Genomic DNA, 23791 nt, shown 5'->3' with positions numbered 1-23791 from the left:
CAAGGAAATGTCAATTTATCAGAGAAAAAGTTCGCCAGCGTAAATCCTGGCAGCTGTCGGCGGGTCTCTTTGCTCATTCTAGCGCTGTGAGTGGCGTGCGCTGCGCCAGCAGAGGAAGCCAGGCCGGCAATGTTTGGAAACGGCGGCCGCTTTCATCGGGGAGGAGAGGGAGGAGGCGGCGGACTTCCCCGGCAGCTCTGTATTTTTTAACGGCCTGATTTCCCCGAAATGATGCTGCCTCGAAGGCTTCCAATAGGGTGCGCTCGAGCCTCTGATTGGCCAGACTCAGCACGCGCCGGCCTGGGAATTCCGCGCACTCACAGGTTAAAACAGGGGGCACGCGGGCTGGGACAACATTGCAGACCTTGCAGAGCGAACGCGCGCGACACTACTGCTCTTAGCGAGGATCAGCTGTGCACACCGCCGGAACTGCAAGCCTCAGATCTACAGGTGGGCAGCGCAGACCAGCCCGGGGGGCACTTGTGCATGCATGACCGTGTGCACTGGGCTCCCGCACCCAGCGCGTCAGACCAACCGGGGGGCACTTGTGCATGCATGACCGTGTGCACTGGGCTCCCACACCCAGCGCGTCAGACCAGCCTGGTGGTGGCACTTGTGCATGCATGACCGTGTGCATGGGGGCACCCACATCCAGCGCGTGGAGACGGAATGAGCTGTCTGTCTGCATTGGGGAAGTACGCGCACAGACCCTGTGCAGCGTGCACACAGCTGATGAAATGTGCAAAGAAGTCGAGGAGAGTGCACTTAAGCGGAGAATGTTGCACTTATGAGCTGACGCCTGGATGCGGGAAAGCGTGTGGGCAGAAATGAATGGGCATTCGAAAGGAAAATTGCGCAAACTTTTGGAGGCTTATTTACAAACCCCTTGCGCCTCCGGTGCGTGACTTTTAACATGGGGGAAAAGTGACGCACAGGCAGCGCATGGGGGCTTGTAAATAAGCCCCATGGTGTACATATGCATTCACTTGTGCAAGCTTCTAAACTGCATTTATGGAATGGAACGGGCGGGAAAGGTGATAAGCAGCAGAAAGCGGTGCACCTAGCAGAATCTGTTGCACAGGACGCTGCACGCTTCAGCCCACTTCGTGGTTGAAAGGGGAGAGAGGGTGTGTCTGATTCGGTTCACTGTAGAGAGCTCTGGGAATATACGGGGGATCAAGTGTGGGACTTTCAATTTTCTGACATGCACAAATACACATTATGAAATACGCCTTCCTTCCAGTTAACCTCTGTGCACTTCCTGGAATAGCAGAGAGACACCGTTGCACGCAAGCGGTGGCGTACGTGTAGGCAGTAACAGCATTTGCTTAGAGTTATTTCAAGCTTGCCTTAGAAGTGAACTGCTCTACTTCCAGCCCCGGGTGTGCACGTGACCCTTTGTTGAATTTTCCATAACATGCCAGACAGACTACGTCCTCCCACTGCGGTCGGCCTGTTCTTGTGATGTCATTGCATAGTTTGCTGATATATGGGGTTGCTTGGTTGTTTTTATTTCACAGCAGTGTGTGCCAATTCAGTTTTACCATTTTTCATCGGTGACATGTTTTTTGTTTTAGCTTCTGGAAATAAATGTTTTTCTGTTTTTAGTGCTTAACAAGAATATCGTACTGCTTTGTTGTAGACTATATGTTTCAAAGTAGCTCTTTGTCATAAAACTACTGTGCCCCCGAATTTTAAAAGCAGCACCTCCCTCCTCATATCCGGGGTACAGACCACAGGTGGGCTGGTCTGTGTTGGGCATCCTGCCGCGTTATTCTTGCAACATTTACGTAAGACCAGGAAGTTCAAGAAAAAAAATATACTGAACGCGTGTCAGGGCAGACGACTTGGAAACACGCTGCAGCTCTGCGAATTTTTTTCAGTGCGACGGCGTATCTTTTCTCCACAGACGTTTTACGCCCAAGCACAGCTCTCGTCTGATAATATATCTATTTTAGTTCATTAATCGAAGGGTAAACTATGTTCCCCGGGTATGGCAGATGAGCGATAAGGACCCTCTTGATTTCTGCACACTCGATTTTAAAGGTGACTGCACGGACTCGTTTTTGTTAATACGTTTAAGATAATTCGCTGCCAGAGTCCACGTGCTGCTGCAGGCTTGCAGGTTCCTAGCACCATAAATAACTCGCAGTGCCCTCGCAGGGTATGTTATGTGTATTTGTATAGCGCACAGTTCTGCAGGGAGGGTATCCTGGTGCTGAAGCAGGGGCAGGATAGGCGAAGCCAGAGTCGGGGTTAGTTAGGTGAAGAGTCGGTCAGGTCTTCAGTTTCTAGCGGAGTTCGAGAACTGAGGCGGGGGGTTGGGTGTGTAGGGGCCCTTCTAGGCTGTAGGAGCGAGGTAAGAGAAGGAACAGCCGCTGGATCTGGTTCTGCGTCTACAGGGGGGGTGTGAGAGTAGGAGTCCTGCTGATCTGTTTTGTCTAGCAGATTTGTGGAAGTGTATGCATTTCTTGAGGTATGTGAGACTAATGTTGTGTAGGGCTCGGTATGTGTGAGTGAGGAGTTTAAAGAATTTTCCCTTGTGGATTGGGAGCCAGTGAAACTCTTGAGGTGCGGGGTGTTGCGAGTGTGGGTTTGGAGGTTGTCGGCGAGCCTGGCTGCTGAGTTGTGTATAGTCTGCAGTCTTCTGGGCAGTTGAGCTTTAAGTCCAGCATACAGTAACTGTATTCACGTGGCTGTTCATGGTGAGTTGGTTGTAGATTACTATTCCATGGTTCTTTGTGTGAGTTGCCAGGTGGTTGTGGGTCCGAGTTCCAGGCCACCAGGTGGAGCCCTGTAGCGAGGTGTCTTTGCCAAAAATCAGTACTCCCATCTTGTCTGTGTTGAGCTTGAGGCAGTTGGTTTCGTCCAGGTCAGTTGTTTTACCTTTTCATCAAACTTTGTCAGATGTAAGACTAAAGCCGCCAACCAATTTTCAACCCCCTGACCCTCATGTTACGAACGCACACCTACCTACCCTAGTTACGGTGCATGAACTTGCTGAACTATCTTCTCCGGTTGCTATAATTCCATCCATAGCACTCGCACCTGTAATGTTGCTTTCTTACCCTCAGTTAAAGGAAATAAATTGCATTGGTTGGCGATCCCATGGAGCTTGAAAGGGGCTGTAAGGTGTAGACTTCCACTCTGCAAAAGTTATGTGGCTGCAAGTTTCCTCTGCATATCAAGCCTGGTGCAGAGTGCAAAGGCCATTTCTTGATTGGATGTTTGAACTGCTATCTATCGACCAATTCACGTTAGCAGTTAATTGTTCAACCTGTTCTCAAGTAGCGCAAAGGTTAAGTGAAAACACCTGCCTGTTCAACTGTCTTTTAAACAAGTAACTCCTTTTCTAACAGAGTTTCATTTAATATTGTTTGGCTTGTCTGCAAGAATTTCAGGGCGCCATCTTTCCACCAATGTGCTTTATACACCGTGCACTGCACTGACCCAGAATATGTGAAACAGTTAGTGCCTTTCTGCCCTAAGACCCTTTTCTTTCAATTCCAATGTAATATTGTGCCCCACTACCCCAAAACTATTAACAGTCAAAGTGATAACTGTATGTTACCTACTGTAATAAAACACTAATCTTCGGTAAATGTGTGACGTGCTGACCTCATGCTATGAAAATTCAGGTCTCATGTGTAACCACAATGCGTTATTTTGATTTTCTAGGTAGCATAATGGCTCCCACAAGAATGCGCATGAGGCCTTGGCTGGAAATACAGATCAACTCGGAGGAAATTCCAGGCCTCCGCTGGGTCAACAAGGTAGGCTTTCCAGTTTTGATGACCTGTAGATGGTTAGAGAGAAAATAGCACTCTGTGTGCATTCCATGTATTAATGGGACCAGTGTAGTGTTAATGCTGAACTGTGGGAGGCTTGGGGAGTCGGAGGCGTGCTCTGGCCTCCTGATGTTTCCACATCAAATGCTGGTGTAGTGGATCCACGCCACATCCCACTAATGTCCAACATTCTTTTGAGAACATAATGTATGGCTTCCTAGCTTTGCAGAATATCAATCATTTTAGATGCATAGAGCAGTATCTGCAGAACACTCAAGTTTTGCAAAATGTCAGCTGGTGGATACAAGTAACCACTGGCGGCTGGTTCTGTTTTGAGCTGGCTAGGCACCACTACATGTCGCATAGCAAGGGTGAGATGGGTCCCAATTCAATCAGGAACATTAGGCTCACATCCCCAGGTAAGGCTATAATTGGGGTACAGCGTGCCCCTCAGACCTCTAGGTCCCGGTGCCATGGCACCTTCTGCATGTTTCATTCTTACTTCATGTTGCCACGCAAAGGGCTCTGAGATCCAAGTATTCAGGGCCAAGCACTTGAGTGAGGTTTACCATGCCATGTAAGGTGGTTCTGCGTGGAATGGTAAATCTGGAGTAAAGCAAGGCAGTGCACGTGCTGCCTGTGTTGCTCTGCCCTGAGAAGGCGTTCTACGGGTGAAGCGTAGGCGTTCCCACGCAGCCACCCATGGTTTTTGGTGCATTCCCACATTTACTAACACAAGTAAACCTGCGAATGCGTAAAAATGCTATGCTTTCTCAAGGGAGGCGTAACGAGGAGAAATATGTTTATTGTTTCTCGTTTTTTCCTCTTTCAATGTGTGCTGAATTCTGCAACACATAAAGAAAGAGAAAATAAAGCCTTCCAGTATTGTTTTTGTGCAGGAAGGTGTCCCTTCCTACACAAAACAATCTTGCCTGTAATGCAGGCACCCATTGCACCACGCCGCAAGGGTGCCTGCCTTAGCGCTACGCTGCACACAGTGCGCCAGAAAGAGCAGAAATGCATAATCTCTCAGTAGATATGGTGCATTCCTGCTCTCTCTCCGTCACACAATGCAGTGCAGCCAGTTGTCGTGCTGCTTTGTGCTGCTTGGCGTGTTAGTAAACCTGCCTTCAGTGTCCATAGTGATGCATCGCATGGCGTCAATCTGGCTGCACTCACACTGGTCAGTCAGTCACAATGGCGGGGTCTCTGGACAGGTTCTGGGCAAGGTGCCTGTCCACAAACCTCACCAGTAATGTTTTTCAAAGTAGTGATGGAAATGTCTCTTTAGAGAGGAGTGACCGCAACTGCAAGTTTTGGTATTAATGCAAGAAGGAGTAGGCCCCCCGGGAACGAGCAAGTGTCATCTGAGAGCTTGATGCTCCCAAATGAAACGCTTCGTGACCCGGAAGCGTCACGCCGGCTCACGTTCGCATCCTCGGAGAGCGGCAGCGTGCCTTTGCGTTGGGACGTCACCGCTCTGCGTCACTGCTCGTAAGCCAGACTTCTGCTGGTTTTGTAACAGGTGTGCAGTGAAAAATAATCAGGTGCAATGCAGTTAATATGAAGGCCATTTTTGGCTGAAGTTTGCCTTTCAGGGATTATGTAAACCATTGGCTTATGTACGGATGACAGTGGTATGCGGTTCTATTATAAGGAGTACGATGCGACCAGCCAAGAGTCTAGATTTCACGGTATAACTACTGCTATGTGCTCAGAGTTGTACTTTTGATGCGCAAATTCTCCTTTAATTGAAACGGTAGAAATCTCAATTCTAACACGTGCACTCTTTCCTAACAGGATGAACATATCTTTGAAATCCCATGGAAGCACGGAGCCAGACACGGGTGGGAAATGAAGAAAGACGCTTGCTTGTTCGAGAAGTGGGCCATTCACACAGGTAATATTTTGCGTTAATGACATCTACATACCCAGCTTGAAGACTTTGTATGTTAAATGTGGAGGACGAGTGTCTCACACGCTCCTCCTTGATGAAAGCATTGAGTGTAAAATTCTTTGTAACCTATACAAGGTTAGTCATAGTTGGGGGAATTTCATCACCACCTTTGGCTTTGCCTGAAAATGTCTTACAGCACACAAGGTGGACAGTTACAAGAACAGAGGTAGAAAATGTCTGCTTTGCTTTGAGTAAAATGTTCAAATATTTTATATCATGTCTAGAGCTTCTGGTGGCCTATTTGAGGTGCCGCTATGGTAGGCTGTTTCTGTAGCGAGAACAGGGAAGCATAATTCATTTATTAAACATGATCTGTGATACTAATGGTTTAGTAGGTACTGCCTGTATTAACGTAATAACTGCATTTCTTTGAGAACTTTAGAGCAGGGAGATATCCTGTCAGAATGCAGTTTTCATTAGTATAGTGTGTCTACTCGCAGGCCTGGGCCAGCATACATCAAGCAAAAGCAAGCTCGTTTTTTTTTTTAATAAGAGTACATTTTATTAACCAGTGCAACGCAGGCACAATGGCACAAGAACCCCAAAAGAGGAAATCACATACTTAAACCACAGGTTAAACTGTTAATGGAAGTATTTGCACACACACCACTCACAAACAATAGACTCTATTCAGAGTGGCGGCTTCTTGTAGTTGGATTACTTTTACTTGAGGTATATTGCAAATTAATCCATGTTGTTTAAATGGAAACTAAGATATTGCTAATGTTTTTTCTATTAGTGATAAAATGTATTCGTAATAGTGACCTTTTTTTTGTTGTTTTAGGAAGGTACAAGATAGGTGAGAAGGCCCCAGATCCAAAGACGTGGAAAGCCAATTTCCGCTGTGCGATGAACTCGCTGCCAGACATTAAAGAAGTGAAAGACAAAAGCGTCAACAAGGGCAACAGCGCCGTCCGGGTCTACCAAATGCTTCCGGTATCTGCGAAGATTGAACGTAAAGGTAACTAGACATTCCAAATATCTGATAGGAGTCTGTATGGATGTGCTTACTTGGTCCTGGAGCTGCTGCCAGGCAGCTTCTAAGCAGTTCCCTATTGCAGGTAAGGTCAGGATTCACTTTCAGTTTTTTCTCTTTTGGTAATGCTCATGAACATCTGCCCCTTGGATGCTCTTTACCCACACCCCAGCTGAAATTGTCTGTTTTGAAGGCAGCATGCTCCACAGGGACACAAGGATTCCAGCGAACCTTGGTTTGGCCTGGGTGTAGAGTCCACAGACTGTTCTGTGTGGCACTAGGTCCTACTGCTAAGTGAATCTATCTGGAACAGCATTTACCCACTGGCTGTTTTTGTTTATATTTTGTAACCCTCCATACCTGGGTACTCTTAGCAGAGCATGATATAGTGTTCTGAAGAAAGCACTTACACCTTATTTGAGGGTGGTTGACAGGCCGAAACATGTTGACCTCTCTTTACGAGTCAAATTAACCCTGTGCCCCATGTTAATCGACTGTTGGGGTTATGAGCAGCCGCGGTTGGTAGTAGGAGTTCCTGCAGGGCGGTGACGTGGGCAGGGGCAGGGTGGGGGGTAGTAATGTATGGATTACAGAGTTTAAGAGGTAAGTAAACATATAAATAAATAAACGAATTTCGTTTCGTGCACTGCATCACAAAATGCGATGCAGTGCACGCAACGAAATTCGTTTTCTTTATTTATATGTTTACTTACCTGTTAAACTCCGTAATCCATACATTACTACCCCCCACCCTGCCCCTCCCCACGTCACCGCCCTGCAGGAACTCCTACTACCGACCGCGGCTGGTTATGAGTAATGTTACTTATATCCACCAATAGGTAGTTTTAGCTAGACACATTCCCCCTGCGATATATGTATTTTAATATCGATCACATACACCCACACCTTCTTTGTCCGAATAGACAACCACCTGACTGGTTTCAGGAAGACACATCTACATCTCCCCTGCCTGAGGGTCTTAACTTGCACCAGTGCTTGCCATGCTGGTACAAGGAGGGCAGGGTGATGATGAGGCAGTCCGCCTATGGGGAGCAGGTGAGGGATTTTTGTCCTTAAATAAAAGGCCATCTAAGTATTCTTTCTTATTAAGTATCCAGCAAGGTGTTTTTTTTTATATTTAACCATTGTCTGAAGGATATAATCTCTTCGTTTCCCTCCATGTACCACTTTTTTGTGCACACTTCCTTAAAAGGAGAGGCATGCACGAAGGCAGCTAATCCATGTTTCTTAATAAAACATTTTTTATTCTATACCCTACTTTCTAAGACACTTTAAACCCTAAAATGGTGCCCTGCAGGGCTTCAACGGGCCCTGTGTTAGCCAATAGCCCTCTTCACTGTTTCTTCCGTATTAGAAAGTGTTTCGTGGAGCAGCATAGGGCCAGGGAGAGCTTTGTGTGGCTGTTTAGAGGTCTCTTCTCTGTTGATCCTTTTAGAATTGGGAAAATACATGCTTGATAAACTACAGGAAACAAGGCAATCGGCCATTAGTTCACAGCTGAAAGTTATGAAAACGCAAAGTAATCAAGTATTTCTAGCTTTCTTGTACAGAGGAAACGACCTGTAAACAAAGTTTGATGTGGAATTTATTGTAAATACCTGTTTTTTTGCATATGCTTGGTCTTTACTACTTTTAATAAACAAACTTAAAAAGTTTATTTTAACAAAAAACCGTAAGTGCTACATTTGTCGGGCGTGGGGCTCTCAAATGAACAATTAGCCCACATGTCACTTTAGAACCAACAATTACTTAGATCCAGTTCGTAATCCTCCCAGCATGAAGAATGTCCTACACTGCACTCTTCCACCCTTAAGGTTGATGATTCACCCTGCGACAGATAATGCACTTTGGGCTTCCTTTCTTCCGCTCCTGGGATCCTCTCTGATCCCTGCGCCTCTGTATTCAAGCACAGTTTGAACAGAGCCATCTAGCACCTAATCTACAATCTGATGGATCATTTCTGATCCTAGGCTGGCACTCTTGCGGCCCCTGGTCTCATCCGGCATCCCCCGTGCTCCAAACATACCTTTGTTTTCACAAATCTTTCCTCTTGTGAACTTGATGCTCCAACTTCCCTAACATTGAAGGTGGAATTTGCTACCCTCTTGCTTCCCATCATGTCACCAGTTTATTTTGGGGATAGTCTCTAAACGGAATATTTGAAATAGCGTTTTCTGTTCTCCATTATCTATTGGAGCTGGCCCCGCTTCCTCTTTCTCATCAGAACTTGCTTAGAATGAAGACAAGCTTCTCACAGCCGGTAGCCACGTCACTTCCTGTAGGGAATGAGCCTGCATTGAAAGAGGGTGAACCTGAACCCCAACATTGTCCAAGCCCCGAGGCATGTCGGCAGTAGGGCTCGTCATGGAAGACCTCTCCTGAGTAACTTGAGGATCACAAGGGAGGCACCTGCGGTATACAAGCGCATCCTCAGCCTTCCTTGCTGAATCTTCTGTTTGCCTCGCTAAGGCATGGACTGATGTGGGTGCAGCGGGGGCAAACGGTTGCAAAAGTGGTACCATCGCTCCTGCGGTGTTAGTCCATTGTGAGGGCTTCAGGCGGGGTAAAAAGTCCTTAGACCCAGAATCAAGAAGCCTACAGGGCTGAAAATGGCTGGTCGAGAATGGCAAGTTTGAGGTTTGAACAGCAAAAAGCTGACCGTGCGATAAATTCAGCGCAATATTGTTTGTCAATCGACCCTGACTCCTGAACATGGCTGTTTGTGGTCCCCTTAAATGTAGAAAATATAACACAATGTGAAGACACCGATCTGAGAGCCATACTATTTTTTTCTTGAACTTGACTCGAAGGTATCGGAGCGCTTTACACGAGCACCAGTTGAGTTACACAAGGACACATACATTTTTGTACGGGGATATAAAGTGATTTGCCAAGAATCATAGGATGTTAAGCGCCATTGCCGAGACTCGAACTCAAAACCCCCCATTTGAGATCAACCGCCTAGCCACTAGACTACATCTTCTTCATATATCCACTATAGATTGGGGCAGTAGTTTGATTATATACCAGCACAGTGTCAATTTTTTTGTAGACATTCCAATAGTATTGCCGACATATTTAAATGGAATAAAACATGAGCTACCACCACCTCCCACAAGTCTGACGTGCACATCACATGACACTGAATATGCCCTCAAACACGCGCCTCTCGTCACCTGGCCGCTCTCCCTGTCAAGCACGCCCCTCCTGCACACTAGAAAGGCAGGGGAGGAGGATATCGCCGTGGGACACTTCCTTGATTAATTTTCTGCCGTTAAGGACGCTGACAGACCTGCTTGTTGGCGTTTTGAAGTACTGCTTGTGAGGGCGCTGTGAGACCCGTTTTTCAGCGCTACGACTTGCGGTACCCGCTTCGCGGGTCCCGCTGCGCACTACTCCCGCTTCTGAGCCCTGGAATTTACAAGTTGGTGAAGCGTGTGTTTGGCAGGGCTGCGAGCGAGTGGGGGCCGGACTTCTAGGACCAGAAGCCCCGGCGACCCGCGCCTCTCGTCACCTGGCCGCTCTCCCTGTCAAGCACGCCCCTCCTACACACCATAGGTCTACGTACTTAAGAGGAGGGCCCCCCTCGCAGCGCGAGAGCGTCCCGGGAGAAGCCCGGGACAAGGGCGGGACCGTCTGTGGCCGTCAGGGGCCGAAGGAGGCTGGGCTGGGCCACCTCTCTAACACCTCATGGTGGACCAGCTAAGGTACTGTGATAAATGAGGAAAACTTTATGGTACATTGACATTTATTGTTACCGAACTGTGTTTGACCGGCCGTATTAGCTACTTGTATCCTTCATCCTTTTTCCTGTTACCAGAAGGGGGTCAGTCCGAAGAGGGTTTTTTTGAAGCCCTTACAGATTCGCCCAGGAATACGGTTTAGTAGGAGCGGTTACTGATACAGAAAAAGGATTCGACCTTGCCTATCTGAACTAAAGTAGGACCTTGCAGAACAACCGAAACTGTTTATTGTTGTATGGTTTTGTTTTTACTAATAGCTTTGTTAGTACTGTGATCTATCTTTATTATATTCTCCTACCTACTGAGTGCTATCCTTGACCCTTGTTAGCATTTTTACTTTACAAATATGCCTAGAAAAGTGGCCCTTGTGACTTCAGAACCACTTAATACTTTAGACTCTTTTTTAGTCCAAGTGGTTAAAAAAAAAAATAACGAGAGAAGGGAATCCCTAGGTTTGAGCCAATCTCCAATCTTGCGCCCACTGAGTCCTGTCCCCGATGCACATATGTCTGGGACCCCACCATCTGATCCCACAACTTATATACTCGACACTAATCCCCAAGACATCTGCAATGATGAAGAAAATTCTGACCTGTTAGTTGACCTTTCACTAAACGTAGTGTCTGACTCCGAGCAACAGCAAAATATCGCAGCGGAAGTCTCCTCACCTTCGTTGCCTGTTGCCCGGCCAGTGAGAAATTGCAGAAAGTCTCAAGTTAAACGTGGGGGTAAACAGACAGGAAGGAAAAAACGTACCCCACCACTTAGACACAAAGGGAAAAATGTGGAGCGCGAAGATTCAGACGAGTTTAGACAAATCATTGACGATGACCTATTTAACAGGATCTCGGACATGATAGATATTAAAATTAGGACCATCATTAAGCCACTTATTGGGAAAATAGATAAACTAACAGCAGAAGTAAAAAAGATGGGTGGGTCGCAAACCAAGCTGGTCAATGATTTGGATAACTTAGCTATTCATGTTATCAAACCAGTAGTTATAGCAGAGGAGGGCACGGGTCTTGATACATGCCTCACGGAAGGCCAATTACAGCCCACTCTGGCAGGGCAGCTACCACCATCTGAGCCCAGCCAGGATGTAATAAGAGAGTCGCCAACCTTACCACCTGCTGTGTCAGCACCACTGAATTTAGAGGAGGATTCAATACAATTTATCATGGCAGCCTCATCCTTAGTTCTGGTTTTGGCGAATGTCCCTGTCCTATCTCATGAGCAAAAAGAATCCTCTCAAGGACTAAAAGATAAAGCTTTATATTGGCTTACCAATAATATGCATATGGCATCCCAGGGAGTTGACCAGCTAGCGGGGGAAATTGTCACGACAAGGAGGGTATCATGGATTGGGAACAAGCCAAAGAAATTTAAAGGGGACTGCGTAGTTCTAAATTTTGCTAGCGCAGATGTACTCCCAAACATCCTTGCTAACATTTTTCCACCTCAACGCAGAAGCAGTTCCATAATCCCTCTTACCCTGAAATTCTTTTATAACAAAAATCAAATTGTGACCTCCCCCAATATCTCCAGGCCTAGAAGGAACGCTAGAGTTACTTACTGGGGTGGGGAAACTAGACCTAGATTCAATAACGACCGTTCCCACCCGATGATTAGTCTTGGGACAGGGCAATTCAACTTCCCGCCCGGGCCAATGGCCAGAACTCTGGGACCAAATTGGCCCAACATAAATAGGTGGGGAGCAAGTACCCCGGGATTTGATAATAGAGGACAGGGAAACGGATTTATGGCCAGGCCAGGAAATGAACAGTTTCTGATGCGCCCTAATATCCCACAGCCTATGTGGAACAAAGTAGTGAATGGATGGGGTCAGGCGGCCACCCCTTTTGATTGGGGTTTTGGAACAGGGAACAGGTACGGAGTCTTGTCCAACTTAAATGATTGTGACTGACATACAGAGATTATTAATCTGGGAAATAATGCTATAGTCCAACAATTAGATCGGAATAGCCCACACATTAATGGATTAAATCCCAATGAGCCCACCCCTCAGATGGGGCAGGAAGACCAAATTATACCTAGACATGACCATCCCCCCATGTTATATCTGTCGGAGCACTGCGTGAATCAGTGCCTTGCCAGAGACAAGTCACAGAGTCTATTGAAAGCGTGCCCCAAAGAACCAACTCAATTACCACATAATAATGCAGGGGCATTTGTGCGGTACCCTGAACCTAAGATACCTAGAGACTCTTGTAAGTTGATAAGTTGGAATATAGCAGGGCTAAACGGTAAGCGACAGGATCAGGCATGGTCAAACTTTGTCTTAGGCCACCATATTATTGCCCTCCAGGAAACCTGGGACATCTCTGCCAATCTTTGGTGGGATGGGTTTATTAGTTTTACTAAAGCAGCTGTTCCCAGTCGCATGGGGAGGGCAAAGGGAGGCCTTCTAATTTTGTTCTCACTAGACCTAAAGAGAAGCTGTAGGCAGATTAGTACCAACTCGCCCAACATTCTGATGGTGGAAAGAGTGACTAATAACATCAGCAGGACTATTTTTATAAATTTCTATAATTCAGGGAATAGTGACCATAGAGGTAGAAATATCACTGACTTGGATAACATTTTAAATTTGGTCAGTCAGAACACTAAGTCTGATACTGAATACATTTTATTAGGTGATTTTAATATCCATCCGTGTAACTTAATTTGTATGAAAAGTAGCATTGAATGGGATGATGGCCTAGAGGGACCTCATTTTGAACACACCGCAGAGGGAGAGGAGCTGGAAGATCTTCTTGCTAACTTTGACTTGCATGAACCAGACGGTGGCTCTAGATTGCCAACCTTCACTGGCGTCCCTCAAGGTACAATTATAGATTATATATTCATATCCCTGGGAATCCTAAACCGGGCTATTTCCTATCGCACAGTACAATCACACTTTAGCGACCACAACCCGGTAGAATTAGAAGTAGCGTGGGGAGGCCATATGGGACCATCGCCGTTGACAGTAAGGCCTGCCCATCCCCTGAGGACTTCTGACCAAGGTAGACGTATGAAATGGGCAAAGGTGGTACCGGAAAAATTTTATGCAGAAAGTTTTGTTAAAATTAAGGACCAGGTTGAGACTTGTAAGAATCCCTGCGCCCAGGGCCAAGAAATCGTTGAGGCTTTTGAGGGAATATGCGGGCAGGTATCACAGGATCTTCATGCAAAGACAAAAAAAGGAACCCCAGGAAATAAGCGCTGGTTTGATTCAGCATGCTCCAAAGCACATAGATCATTGCTGGCAGCCCTTAAAAATACTCCTAGGGTAAAAAGTGAGATCACCAGACTTAGGAAGATCTATAAGCTAGCTGTTAAAAAACGAAAGGATACCATCAAACAAGAAGCATGGGATAGCCTCCTTTCGGTGGCAGTCCTGAAAGATAGTAAAAAATTCTGGGAAATCATCAAACAGCCTTTTTTTTTCAGATGACAGCAATGATTCTATGGACTGTGTTGTCTCTGACGAAAAATGGCTGTCACACTTTAAAAATGTCTATGGGGATACTGATGACGCGACTATTGATGTCCCGGTGAAAACCTCAGTTATCCGCCCCATTTTTTTCAATCGAAATGAGGTGGAAAAAGCCATCTTGGCCACTAAAAAGTATAAGGCACCTGGCCCTGACGGTGTTCCCGCAGACTTTTTCATGTACTCACCAAAATTGTGGGCTGAAGTTTTGGCAAATGTGTTTAACGCTGTTAATGGTAATCCTGCACCTGCCTCCTGGGACACCTCTACCATTGTCCCTATTTTTAAAAAAGGCTTGCGGGATGATCCAGGCTGCTATAGGCCTATATCCCTTTTGGACTCGTCAGTAAAAATTCTAGGTAGAGTTCTTTTATCCAGGCTGAGGGAGAATGTTGGGAACTGTGGTGGGTTGTCTGAAATTCAATACGGCTTTAGGGAAAGAAAGGGTACTATTGAACAGTGCGCTAATTTACATCTGCTCATCTCCAAATATACTGTGGCCAAGGAGGGGTCCGTGTATCTTGCATTCATGGACCTCTCCTCGGCTTTTGACCTAGTTAACCGGACAAAGTTGTGGTCCATCTTGTTGGAGATGGGTATTGATGAGGCATTGGTCACCTTTATAGCTACCCTGCATCAAGAACTCTTTTCTAGTGTACGCGTAACAAACGAGGGTAGGTGCACCACTACCTTTAGCTCATTAAGGGGGGTGCGGCAGGGCTGCATTTTAGCCCCCTTGCTCTTCACCATTTATATTAATGGCCTGGGCGCACATCTGGGGGGGCAGGAAGCCTACGTCCCGCGTGTAGGAGCGATTAAGATTCCGGCGCTCCTATATGCGGATGACGCCGTGCTGATTGCCCGCACAGCTGTTGGCCTCCAGTGCCTTCTGAATGCCTTTGGTTCGTTTATGGAGCAACTGGATCTTAAGATAAACGTAACCAAGTCACACACAATGGTGGTGGGCCGAGAATGTCGCAAGAAGAGAAATAAAACATTCACATGTAGGGGGGATACGGTCTCTAGGGTATCTACATTTCCCTATTTAGGCATATTGTTCAACCAGAAAGGGTCCTGGGGTCCGCAGGTAAGAGCCAAGAGGTTGGCTGTTATCAGATCATCATCAGCGCTCCTGGGCTTTGCCGGCAGGTTAGGGGCTAGGCCTATGGAAGCTATACTAAAAATCTATAACAGTAAATCTGTGGCTATTGCACTATATGGTTCTGCATTGTGGGGATATGTAAATGTAGAACCAATTCAGAGAGCGGAGAACAGATTTATCAGAACCCTACTTTCTGTACCCCAGTCGACCCCAACTTATTCTATTCACAAAGAAGTGGGCCTACAGTTTCTTTCTGATAAGCTGAGTATGGCCCCCTTGATCCTTTGGCTGAAAATATGGATGAATGAAGAACTCCCACTGAACCACAAGATCATGTCTGATGTGCTGTCCCTGGATAAATCCAACAAGATCCCTTGGTTGGCTTATTTGACCAGGGCATTCTCAGATCTGGGCCGTCCGGAGCTTTTTACCTCCCCTGAGAATATTAAGATCCAAGACATTGATTTTGTGAAAAAGTCCTTTATGGAAAGGAAGGAAGCATGCCGCGAAGAACGCGAATTGGTAAAACCGGCAGTGAGGGATCATTGTTTACTGACTAATTCGTTATCACTTGCACCTTATCTTGGCTTTGTAACAATTCCCTTCCATAGGTTTCTTTTAATCAAATTCAGACTTAATTTGTTACATTTTTATTTAGGTTCTTTTAAAACTTGGCAGAAGCCAGAATTAGCTTTGCCCTGTAGCTGTGGCCAGTTTTCAGTGCAAGATACGATGCATTTTGTTATGTTTTGCGGGTTGTTTTCAGAGCCAAGGAAAAAATATTTGTTGCCTATACTTAAAAAGGCCGGCTTCACTCAAGTGAGACCGGCTTTGCTCTACCTACAATTATTACCCAATCCCCACGTTACTTTCTGCATTGCTAATTTTCTGGTAGCCGCCTCAAGGGTGAAAGCTGTCTGTCAAGATTAGTTTTAGAGTAAAATGTTCTCTACCATCTATACCTATGTGCAAATGTTACACTTTTTAATTGTTTGTTATATTGTCATTCATTTAATGTTTTCTGTGTAAATAGGAACATTTTATATGAAATGTATTTTATTTTTCTTTCTTTTTATGGCTTTTGAGTAAGCCGAATAAAGTTATTCTGACTGACCCTCAAACACTTGTCCCTCCAGTTGTCATGGTGATGTACCCTTTCTTTAAAATTAAAAACTCGGGCTAACAAAATCGCAGGTAATACCAAAGGAAAGCAAAATCATTGGATTAAAAATTCGAAAAGAGTATACAGCAGAAGACTTGGCAGTGTGGTGGAGAGGAAAAATCTCCACTATAAATGTAAAAAAAAAATTGAGATTTGCATCAGATTTCCCCAAAAAGTAAACTGAGCATAACACTAAAATTATTTTTTTTAAAAAAGGATCCAGAGATTGACCCTAATAATAATCACCCATAGCTTAATCCAAAAGTGATTAACCCAAAAAATATAAATGAAGCTTTTGTAATTTTCGCATTGTGGATCTGTGGTTGCAAGATGCATTTAAAGTGTTTTTTTATTGATGTCTTGTGAATCTCACTTCATGATTTTTTCGAAATCCAAAGACAAATGTATCTTGTTTTTGTTTTCCAGAGCGAAAGTCCAAGCTTTGCAGAGACTCAAAGAAAAAGATCCCCAAAATGGTACTTTTTTCATTATGAACATTGTATTGCTTTAACTGGGTTTAAATGTGGCCGCAGGCTTCTTAACACTAATCAATAATAACACTGACAGACCACTTTAAAACAGGGGTATTCAACCTTTCCTGTAATGAGAGCTACTTCGGATCAGTGAAAATAACCATGAGCTACTGAAAGCTATGGAACTGGTGCATTGCTACTAGACACCCTCTTGCCCAGCGCCATTGACTTTAAGCCTAATGTCCATAGAAACGTTTGCTGATCATAAGGAGGTTCGAGCTCTCCTGTGGAGTATATCTGTAGGGGTAAAAGGCAAAACATGATTAAAGGCATGCAGTGTTAAAGGGCCTGTCGATAGAATGATGTAAAAATAGGTTTCATAGCCCACCCAGACGTCATCAGAAGAAAATTCCGAAATCCTTGTTTTTGGTGATTTTGATGACGTGAGCTTGGGTAAGAACGTCAGATTTTTCATTTTCATTGGATGAACCCTTTAACCAATGACCCATTGCTGTGCTTTACCATGGCTTTACTATTGACAATCAATAACCTAATGTGACTGCAATAGTGCAATGTTTCACCAGTAGACGCTCCATGAGACTAAATCTACAATAAATGTTTCTACTTGTCAAACATGCTGTATACTTTCACAGGTGTGTTTTTTTCATCACATAAATGTTGTTTTATTTACAGGAGTTTGCGGATAACTGCTCAGAACATAGATCAGAAGCCAGGCTACGCGACTCCATCGACGAGCACGGCCGCTACACAGACCACAGCTACTCCGGGCAGGAAATGGAGATTCACAGCACAAGCACAAGCCTGTCTTCAGGTGGGGTTCTCACTTTTGAAAGCCCACATCCTCAGGATGCCGTAGACGTAGAGTTTAGTGATGTGAGATTTTAGCAAAATGATGCATTATGCAACATAGCCGTAAGAGATTTGGATACATCTGCTTCTTATTACCAGATTCTGATCAGTGTCATAGCGGAAGATAGAACATGCCCTTGCGCAAACCTTAGCCCTTGTTGTCCTGAAGAAGTCGAGCAGGCTTTTTCCCATATCTGTACCTCCTAACTGGTCCAATTATTGCTGTGCGTTGCTTTTAATACGCTTAACCCACAATACAGTCAGTTCACTCATTGTGCCCTTCACAGTTTAAAGGCAGCCCTTTTGCGCAAGCTGCAGCATAGGTCTGTGCTCTCCAGGTAGGCAGTGAGTCGTTGCCAGTTTTAGGCCCTTATGCTTTTGCATCTGTGTCTTCGACACGTCAGGTAACAGTTTCAGTGCTGTTTAACATGTTAGCATTGTATCTGCTTTAGAGAGAGATTCACCAAAAGACCTATAATATCTCTGGTCAGCAATATGATATATATACTAAATGCAAAGAGTACCTTGAAAATAGTCCCACAAGTGCTTAGTTTCTTTCACTTGATCCAAGTTCACATAAATAGCACTGTGCCTTGTGGGAAGCCATCCTACCATCTGAAGATCTTACATTTGTGCCTGTTGTTGTTTTTACAGCCCCCACACAATGTGATACAAGCAACCTGGCAGCGATGGGAAGAGGCTTTGAAATATCAGCCGCAGACAGTACGAACGACCTTTATCCATTCCAGGTGTCGCCCTCGTCTTCCTGCACATCAGGTTGGTTGATGCAGTGTTATAATATCCATTCATATATGTTCACAAATTCCTGCATGCTGGTGACCGTGTGACTGCTGAGAGCTAATGCATCAGAGACCTGACTGGGAGCACCCAGAAGGGAAATGGGTCAGATCGGAATAGAGCTAACTCTGTCTTGATTTCTTCTGAGGTTTATAACTTGAGGCCTCTGAGTTGGCTAGCAGTAACACATCTGTTGTTTACAACACTACAAGCCACATACTTGTCTGTGGCAACAAACCTTTTACTCAACTTGCTCTTATTGACTTTAATAGATCAACAATAGGTATCGGGCCAGCATCCCATTTCCAAAAAGTCATTTGATACATACAAACATGTACAAACCCATTAAGCAGTCCACAACTACCACATACTAGTGACCCCATCTGTTCCTCCCTAGGACACATGTGCAGAACGGCGGACTTGTAAGCGCAAATCAAAACACAAGAGTCCGAGGCGTCGCGCCGGAATGTTTGAAATACACCCTCCTCCCCTAATCCTGCCCCTACAAGCTAACAACCAACCACCCAGGAACATGAACTCCCGCCTTTCACCCCATCCACCCTGAACAAACCATTCAATGTTGATATCTGTTGCACCATCCACACAAAACAAGTCATAGTATTGTAAATATGTTGCCATTGCAGTGCTGAGAATGTAGTATGATACATTTGCTGGCCTAAAAGATACACTTGTGTATATATATCCTTTTGAAAAGTAAACTTAGGTTGGAATACAAGAAAGACACATTTGATTTCAAAGCTCCTGGTATTAAGGAATGGTTTTAGACTTTGGTTCCCATTTTGCACCCCCCTCACAATTTAATCTGTCAGTTTGCTAAGTGGTATTTGTGCCATTTAGCAAAAGCTTGCACATGCTCATAAATTATACACATTTTAAAATAATTCATGTTTTTATTTGTTATTAAGTACACTTCTCTTATGGGCAAGGAGGCAGGTTTAATATCGCAACACCCTGCTAAAGTCATTTAATATTTACAGTACTGAGGAACACTTTCTTGGATATTCTTATCACTTTGGAATGAACGGAATTTGCCCTTCGCTCGAGTAAATCCTGAAGTATTTGCTGGATCACGTCTGGAATAGGAATTATTAAAGTAATGTATCTGTTCGGTTTCTTCTCAAAACAGGAAAAGAAGAAGAAGAAGAAGAAGAAGAAGGAAGTGGTCTGCCAGAGGAGATAATCAAGGTAAACAAGGAAACCTTCTTCAAACCATGCAGACTTCTGTATAATTAAAGTGCAAATGTAAGATACACAAGTGATCGAAAGGTACAATTCACATCCTCTTAACAATTAACAGGAATGGTAAATATGTATTTTATGTTTTATTAAGAGACTGATAAAACAGAAAAATAATGATGTTGCCAATCAATTATATGAATGTGCCAGCCACGGTTAGGTGAACAAATCCAAAACACAATTCTTACTTTTTGTAGTTACCTCAATTGATGGCCTAGTGTTGACAGGAAGGTGTTACTTACGCGAGAATTCCCTTTGCAAAGAAGTTTGGTAGTTAGCTTGCCACGCCAAGAGTGAGCCTGGGTCTCAAGCCATTTGGCGAAACAAGTCACTCTATAAAAGAAGTCCATGGTGTTACATAGGTATAACCAGAATTCGGCCCTAATTATTTTCTGTGGTTTGTTAGTTGTCATGTGCTTCATTGTTAAAGCCTGCCGGTGGCCAACGCCAGTGCATACAAGATCACTGGACTGGAAGAAAAGGACTTCTTTTCAAGCAAATTTTTGAAATGCAGCAATTTTTCCTGCTATCCTTTGTGGGCGCGTGGGCCACTTTCAAAATTAAGTATCTGGATAGTTTCGCATAGGTGCTGCTTGTAATCGTTTTGACGGAATCATGTGACAGACATTTACTCAAGCAACTGGGTGTCAGTTTTGACTTTTGTACGTTGACCGAAGCCTTGTATAACCAGTGTTTGTAAATGGTTGTTGACGTTCTGGTCACAAGTTGGAACTCTGGAAGTGGCATTGGTCTTTTAGGGAATCCAGGAAGGGGCAGGGTGTGGCTACTGCTTGCTGCCTCGTGGTGAGTTTGCTGGCTTTGGCTGCTTCTCGCGGGAAAGCCTTGATGTGGGCCTGGTTTGTGTGTCACAAATTGGTAAACTATCCTGCAGAAAACTTTTATTTGTATGAAGACTGCAATGAAGTGTTCACTTCCAATAAAACTGGAAAAGTGGGCAAAATGTTTGTGAATTTTTTGGCGCTTGTTTTATTCCATTATTGAGGTATCTTTGATACATTTTTAAGTTACTGTCTAAATAATTAAATTGTGCAATAAAGTACTGTTGACCATTGAGTATTTTCGAAAGTAAAAATATTTATGCAAAACCATGGTCTTACTTTTATAGAGTGATTTTCTTTAACATGCCATAGGACAGTTTTCGACAGATATCCTGTTAAGTGTCAACATTGGGTTGAACATCAAATCAGGAGAAACGCTTACATTTCTTTTTAAATCTTACAGATGATATACCCAACATCACCTTGGCATCAGGCAAATGTAGATGGGAAAGGCTATCTGAGCAATGAAGCGGGCGTCCACTTCTGTGACCTCAGCTCTAGGGATCCACCCGCAGAGTTCGAAAAAATGGCAGGTACTGTTAACGCTACTTTAGGTAGATCCATAGAGTCAGTGGGTTTATTCTGTGCTTTTGGGATACATCATATGTCTGGTAAACATAAAAAAGTAAGCTATGCACATTATTGTAGGATGGTAGGCGGTAGTACGTGCCAGTGCTTACTACTGACCAGTAACAACATTGGCCAAAACTACCCCCAATAAACCGCAAACATTTTAATCAAACTAATACACTTGCGAACTGGGACAACTACTGTAATCAGCTTTCAACTTCTTATTATACATACATATACCAAACATATGTCATTCCATCCTTTTCATGGACTTTTTCAGTATGTAAGACTGTTGGTGCGTGTGTTGTATGAGAAAGATTTGTAGCGGTCGTGTTTTAATTATATGTACTGAGGAACGTTGGATGATTTTTGTATGAAGTTTATAAAAATACAAGGAAAAACTGTCGAAAAAGTAGTTCAAATGACAATACTTTGACTAAAATGGAATGGTATTTATTTATTATATATGTAATAAGCAGTTTAAAACTGATTACCATAGTTGTCACAAATTGCAAGTGTATTCTTTTGATTATAATGTTTACGGATTAGTGGGCGGTTCTTGTTTAGATCCATCATCACTGTCTCCGTCTTATCAAATTACTTTATAGGGGTAACCTTTTCTGATAGAACTTACTGCCAACCACTGCCAGCGGAAATTCATAAACACCAAACAAATAGAAAATTTGCACAAACACTGCTTATTCTAGAAATTGTAAACCGTTAAAATTGCGCCCAGGCGAAAAGCACGCAAAACGGGAAATACTTGGGTCTTGTTATCTATACTTTGATCATTTGTTTAAGGTTAGATGTTCCCCAAAAAGTGACATGTCTAGGAATGTTGGCATCAGGAGATAGGTCAAGCGTTTACTATAAAACTGACTGAGAATAATCTACACCTTTGTTTTCCTTTTTTGTTGCAGGAGAAATAGAGCTCAGATTTTCTACTGACATGATGAAGACGACAGCTGAGATTGTATCGTGGCTGGATCCCAATTACGGATCCTACCTTCCGGCAATTTCTTGCATGTATTAGCCCCTCTGGACTATGAACTTTAATCGTGCACATGCTGTTAATGGAAAAGCATAAGCTTGCCACTGGTGGACAGAGCCCATTCACCAATGTTTATCTTACACTGGCCTTTCAGGAATATGGACAATAAAAAGGCATCCAGTAAGAAAAACCCCACTACCTTGGACCCTGTCCAGAACGCTGCTTGGCCGCCATGTCTACTTTGACTTGGAATCTCGCATCCGGATGGAAAATATTTTTTTGTCCAAGAGAACCTGTACAGAGACTTTTTTTTCAATTCTGCGGCATTATGCAGACAATTGGGGGAAATATTAAATATGTTCAGCGAAGAAACCAGCTTACAGAGGACTTTCTCAGAAAGTTGTCATGCACATAAAGCCAGTTTACTTTAGGCCAGCGTGTGTTTTGTAGGAACCCTTCTTTTTGGCAAAAGGCCATTTTTGTTGTTTATCGTGCTGCTTTGTTGATATAAGTGGCCAAAATGTTTGGCCCATAGCTTTGGCGCACTTAAATGTGATATTCACATCCAAGCTATGTTTATGTTTAATTCTAAAACCACTCCTACAACCCGGATAATACATAAACCAAATGTTGTTGTAACTTTTCTGTATATACATTATGTGTTGTTTTGCCTGTGTCTTCTAAATTAGTTTTGATATAAAATTCGAAAATAAAAAAAAAATATTAAATATAAAATGCAGATTGACGGAATTTCCTTGGTCAGTGTCTCATAGAAGGAATTTAAAGCGTGGGATTTCACATTTTTCTAAAACGTCTGTAATGTATTTAAAATCAAAATTCACAACAGACGTAACGAGAACAATAGTGGTAACAACGTATTTGGAAGCAAAGCGGACAGTTCCCGATGTACAATAGACTAAAGTTATTCACACTGTTCTGCAGGAGGAAAAATAGCTAGTATTAAAAAGAAAGAATTAAATTAGGAGTGGGAAGAAAAAGAGAGTGTGCATGAGTACGAACTAGACTGCAGTAAAGTTTATTTCAAAGCAAAGGAGAAAGGTCTGTTGGTTCACGTATAGGTAAAAAAACTACTCTTTAAAAATACGATTTGTGTCACTTTTGGTTTATTGTTGCTTTTCCAGTGCGGCTTGTGTACACGTGTCCAAGATGAAGGCACCAATACTTGCTGCAAGTTCTTTGCCAGATAAGCAACATTATTCTTTTGGCGATCCTTATGGCCCTTCCTATGAAATGTCTTAGAGGAATATCATTAGATTGCCACCCTTGAGAGATATAACTTGTGTTAATGAATGGGTATGTTGTCCTAATGGCTTTGAGGTTCTTTCCATTACTTATCTCCAAAGTGGGAGAAGTTTGCACACTCGAGCATGAATGTATATACTATTTGGAGGTTCACAGGTCCACCAAGAGGGGTTCACCCTACTTTGCGGATGGGAAGGAGAATCTCTCATCTGGTAGTCATCTGCTTGGGGATGACAATGCCGTACTTTTTACTCTGGAGGACAGGGGTAAATTCCAATATTAAGTCCCTTTTAGCAAGAGTAGCCTTTCGCTGGAATGTGAAACCTTCCGAAAGACAGACTGTCGCTGTGAGCAGTAAGCATTCTCCTTCTAGGCATCAGATCGGGCAACAGATCTAGGAGGTGATCAAATGAGTAAGGTCCAGTTGAAATAATATTGTAACTCCAGAATACAATGACTGAAGAGTGTACAATTAGACAATT

At 43.9% G+C, this 23791-nt stretch overlaps 1 protein-coding gene across 2 annotated transcripts; it reads left to right on the top strand.

Annotated features, from left to right (window-relative positions):
- Window positions 1-331: 331 nt before the first annotated feature.
- IRF1 (interferon regulatory factor 1) lies at window positions 332-22781 on the top strand. Of its 2 annotated transcripts, none has more exons than XM_078653124.1 (10): window positions 332-450; window positions 3679-3773; window positions 5589-5688; window positions 6530-6706; window positions 16675-16724; window positions 17415-17553; window positions 18246-18368; window positions 19537-19595; window positions 20889-21018; window positions 21976-22781. In XM_078653124.1, exons 2-10 carry the CDS (start codon window positions 3687-3689, stop codon window positions 22086-22088), a joined length of 978 nt encoding a protein of 325 aa, XP_078509250.1. In that variant the 5' UTR covers window positions 332-450; window positions 3679-3686; the 3' UTR covers window positions 22089-22781. The 2 variants fall into 2 exon arrangements, with proteins under 2 accessions (XP_078509250.1, XP_078509249.1); XM_078653123.1 differs by having other exon boundaries at window positions 356-2255; window positions 2420-3773.
- The last annotated feature ends 1010 nt before the right edge of the window (window positions 22782-23791 follow it).

Source organism: Lissotriton helveticus, chromosome 7 (assembly GCF_964261635.1).
Source record: "Lissotriton helveticus chromosome 7, aLisHel1.1, whole genome shotgun sequence".
Classification (NCBI taxonomy): domain Eukaryota; kingdom Metazoa; phylum Chordata; class Amphibia; order Caudata; family Salamandridae; genus Lissotriton; species Lissotriton helveticus.
The sequence above is the reverse complement of the archived record's forward strand: the minus strand, read 5'-3'. Positions and strand labels throughout refer to the sequence as shown.

Excerpts from the sequence above, each read along its gene's own strand:
- IRF1 (XM_078653123.1), top strand. The coding sequence starts at position 3,627 with ATGAAAATTCAGGTCTCATGTGTAACCACAATGCGTTATTTTGATTTT. Across the intron at positions 17,554-18,245 it reads AAGCACAAGCCTGTCTTCAG|CCCCCACACAATGTGATACA; the intron begins GTGGGGTTCTCA and ends TTGTTTTTACAG. Across the intron at positions 18,369-19,536 it reads CTCGTCTTCCTGCACATCAG|GAAAAGAAGAAGAAGAAGAA; the intron begins GTTGGTTGATGC and ends TTCTCAAAACAG.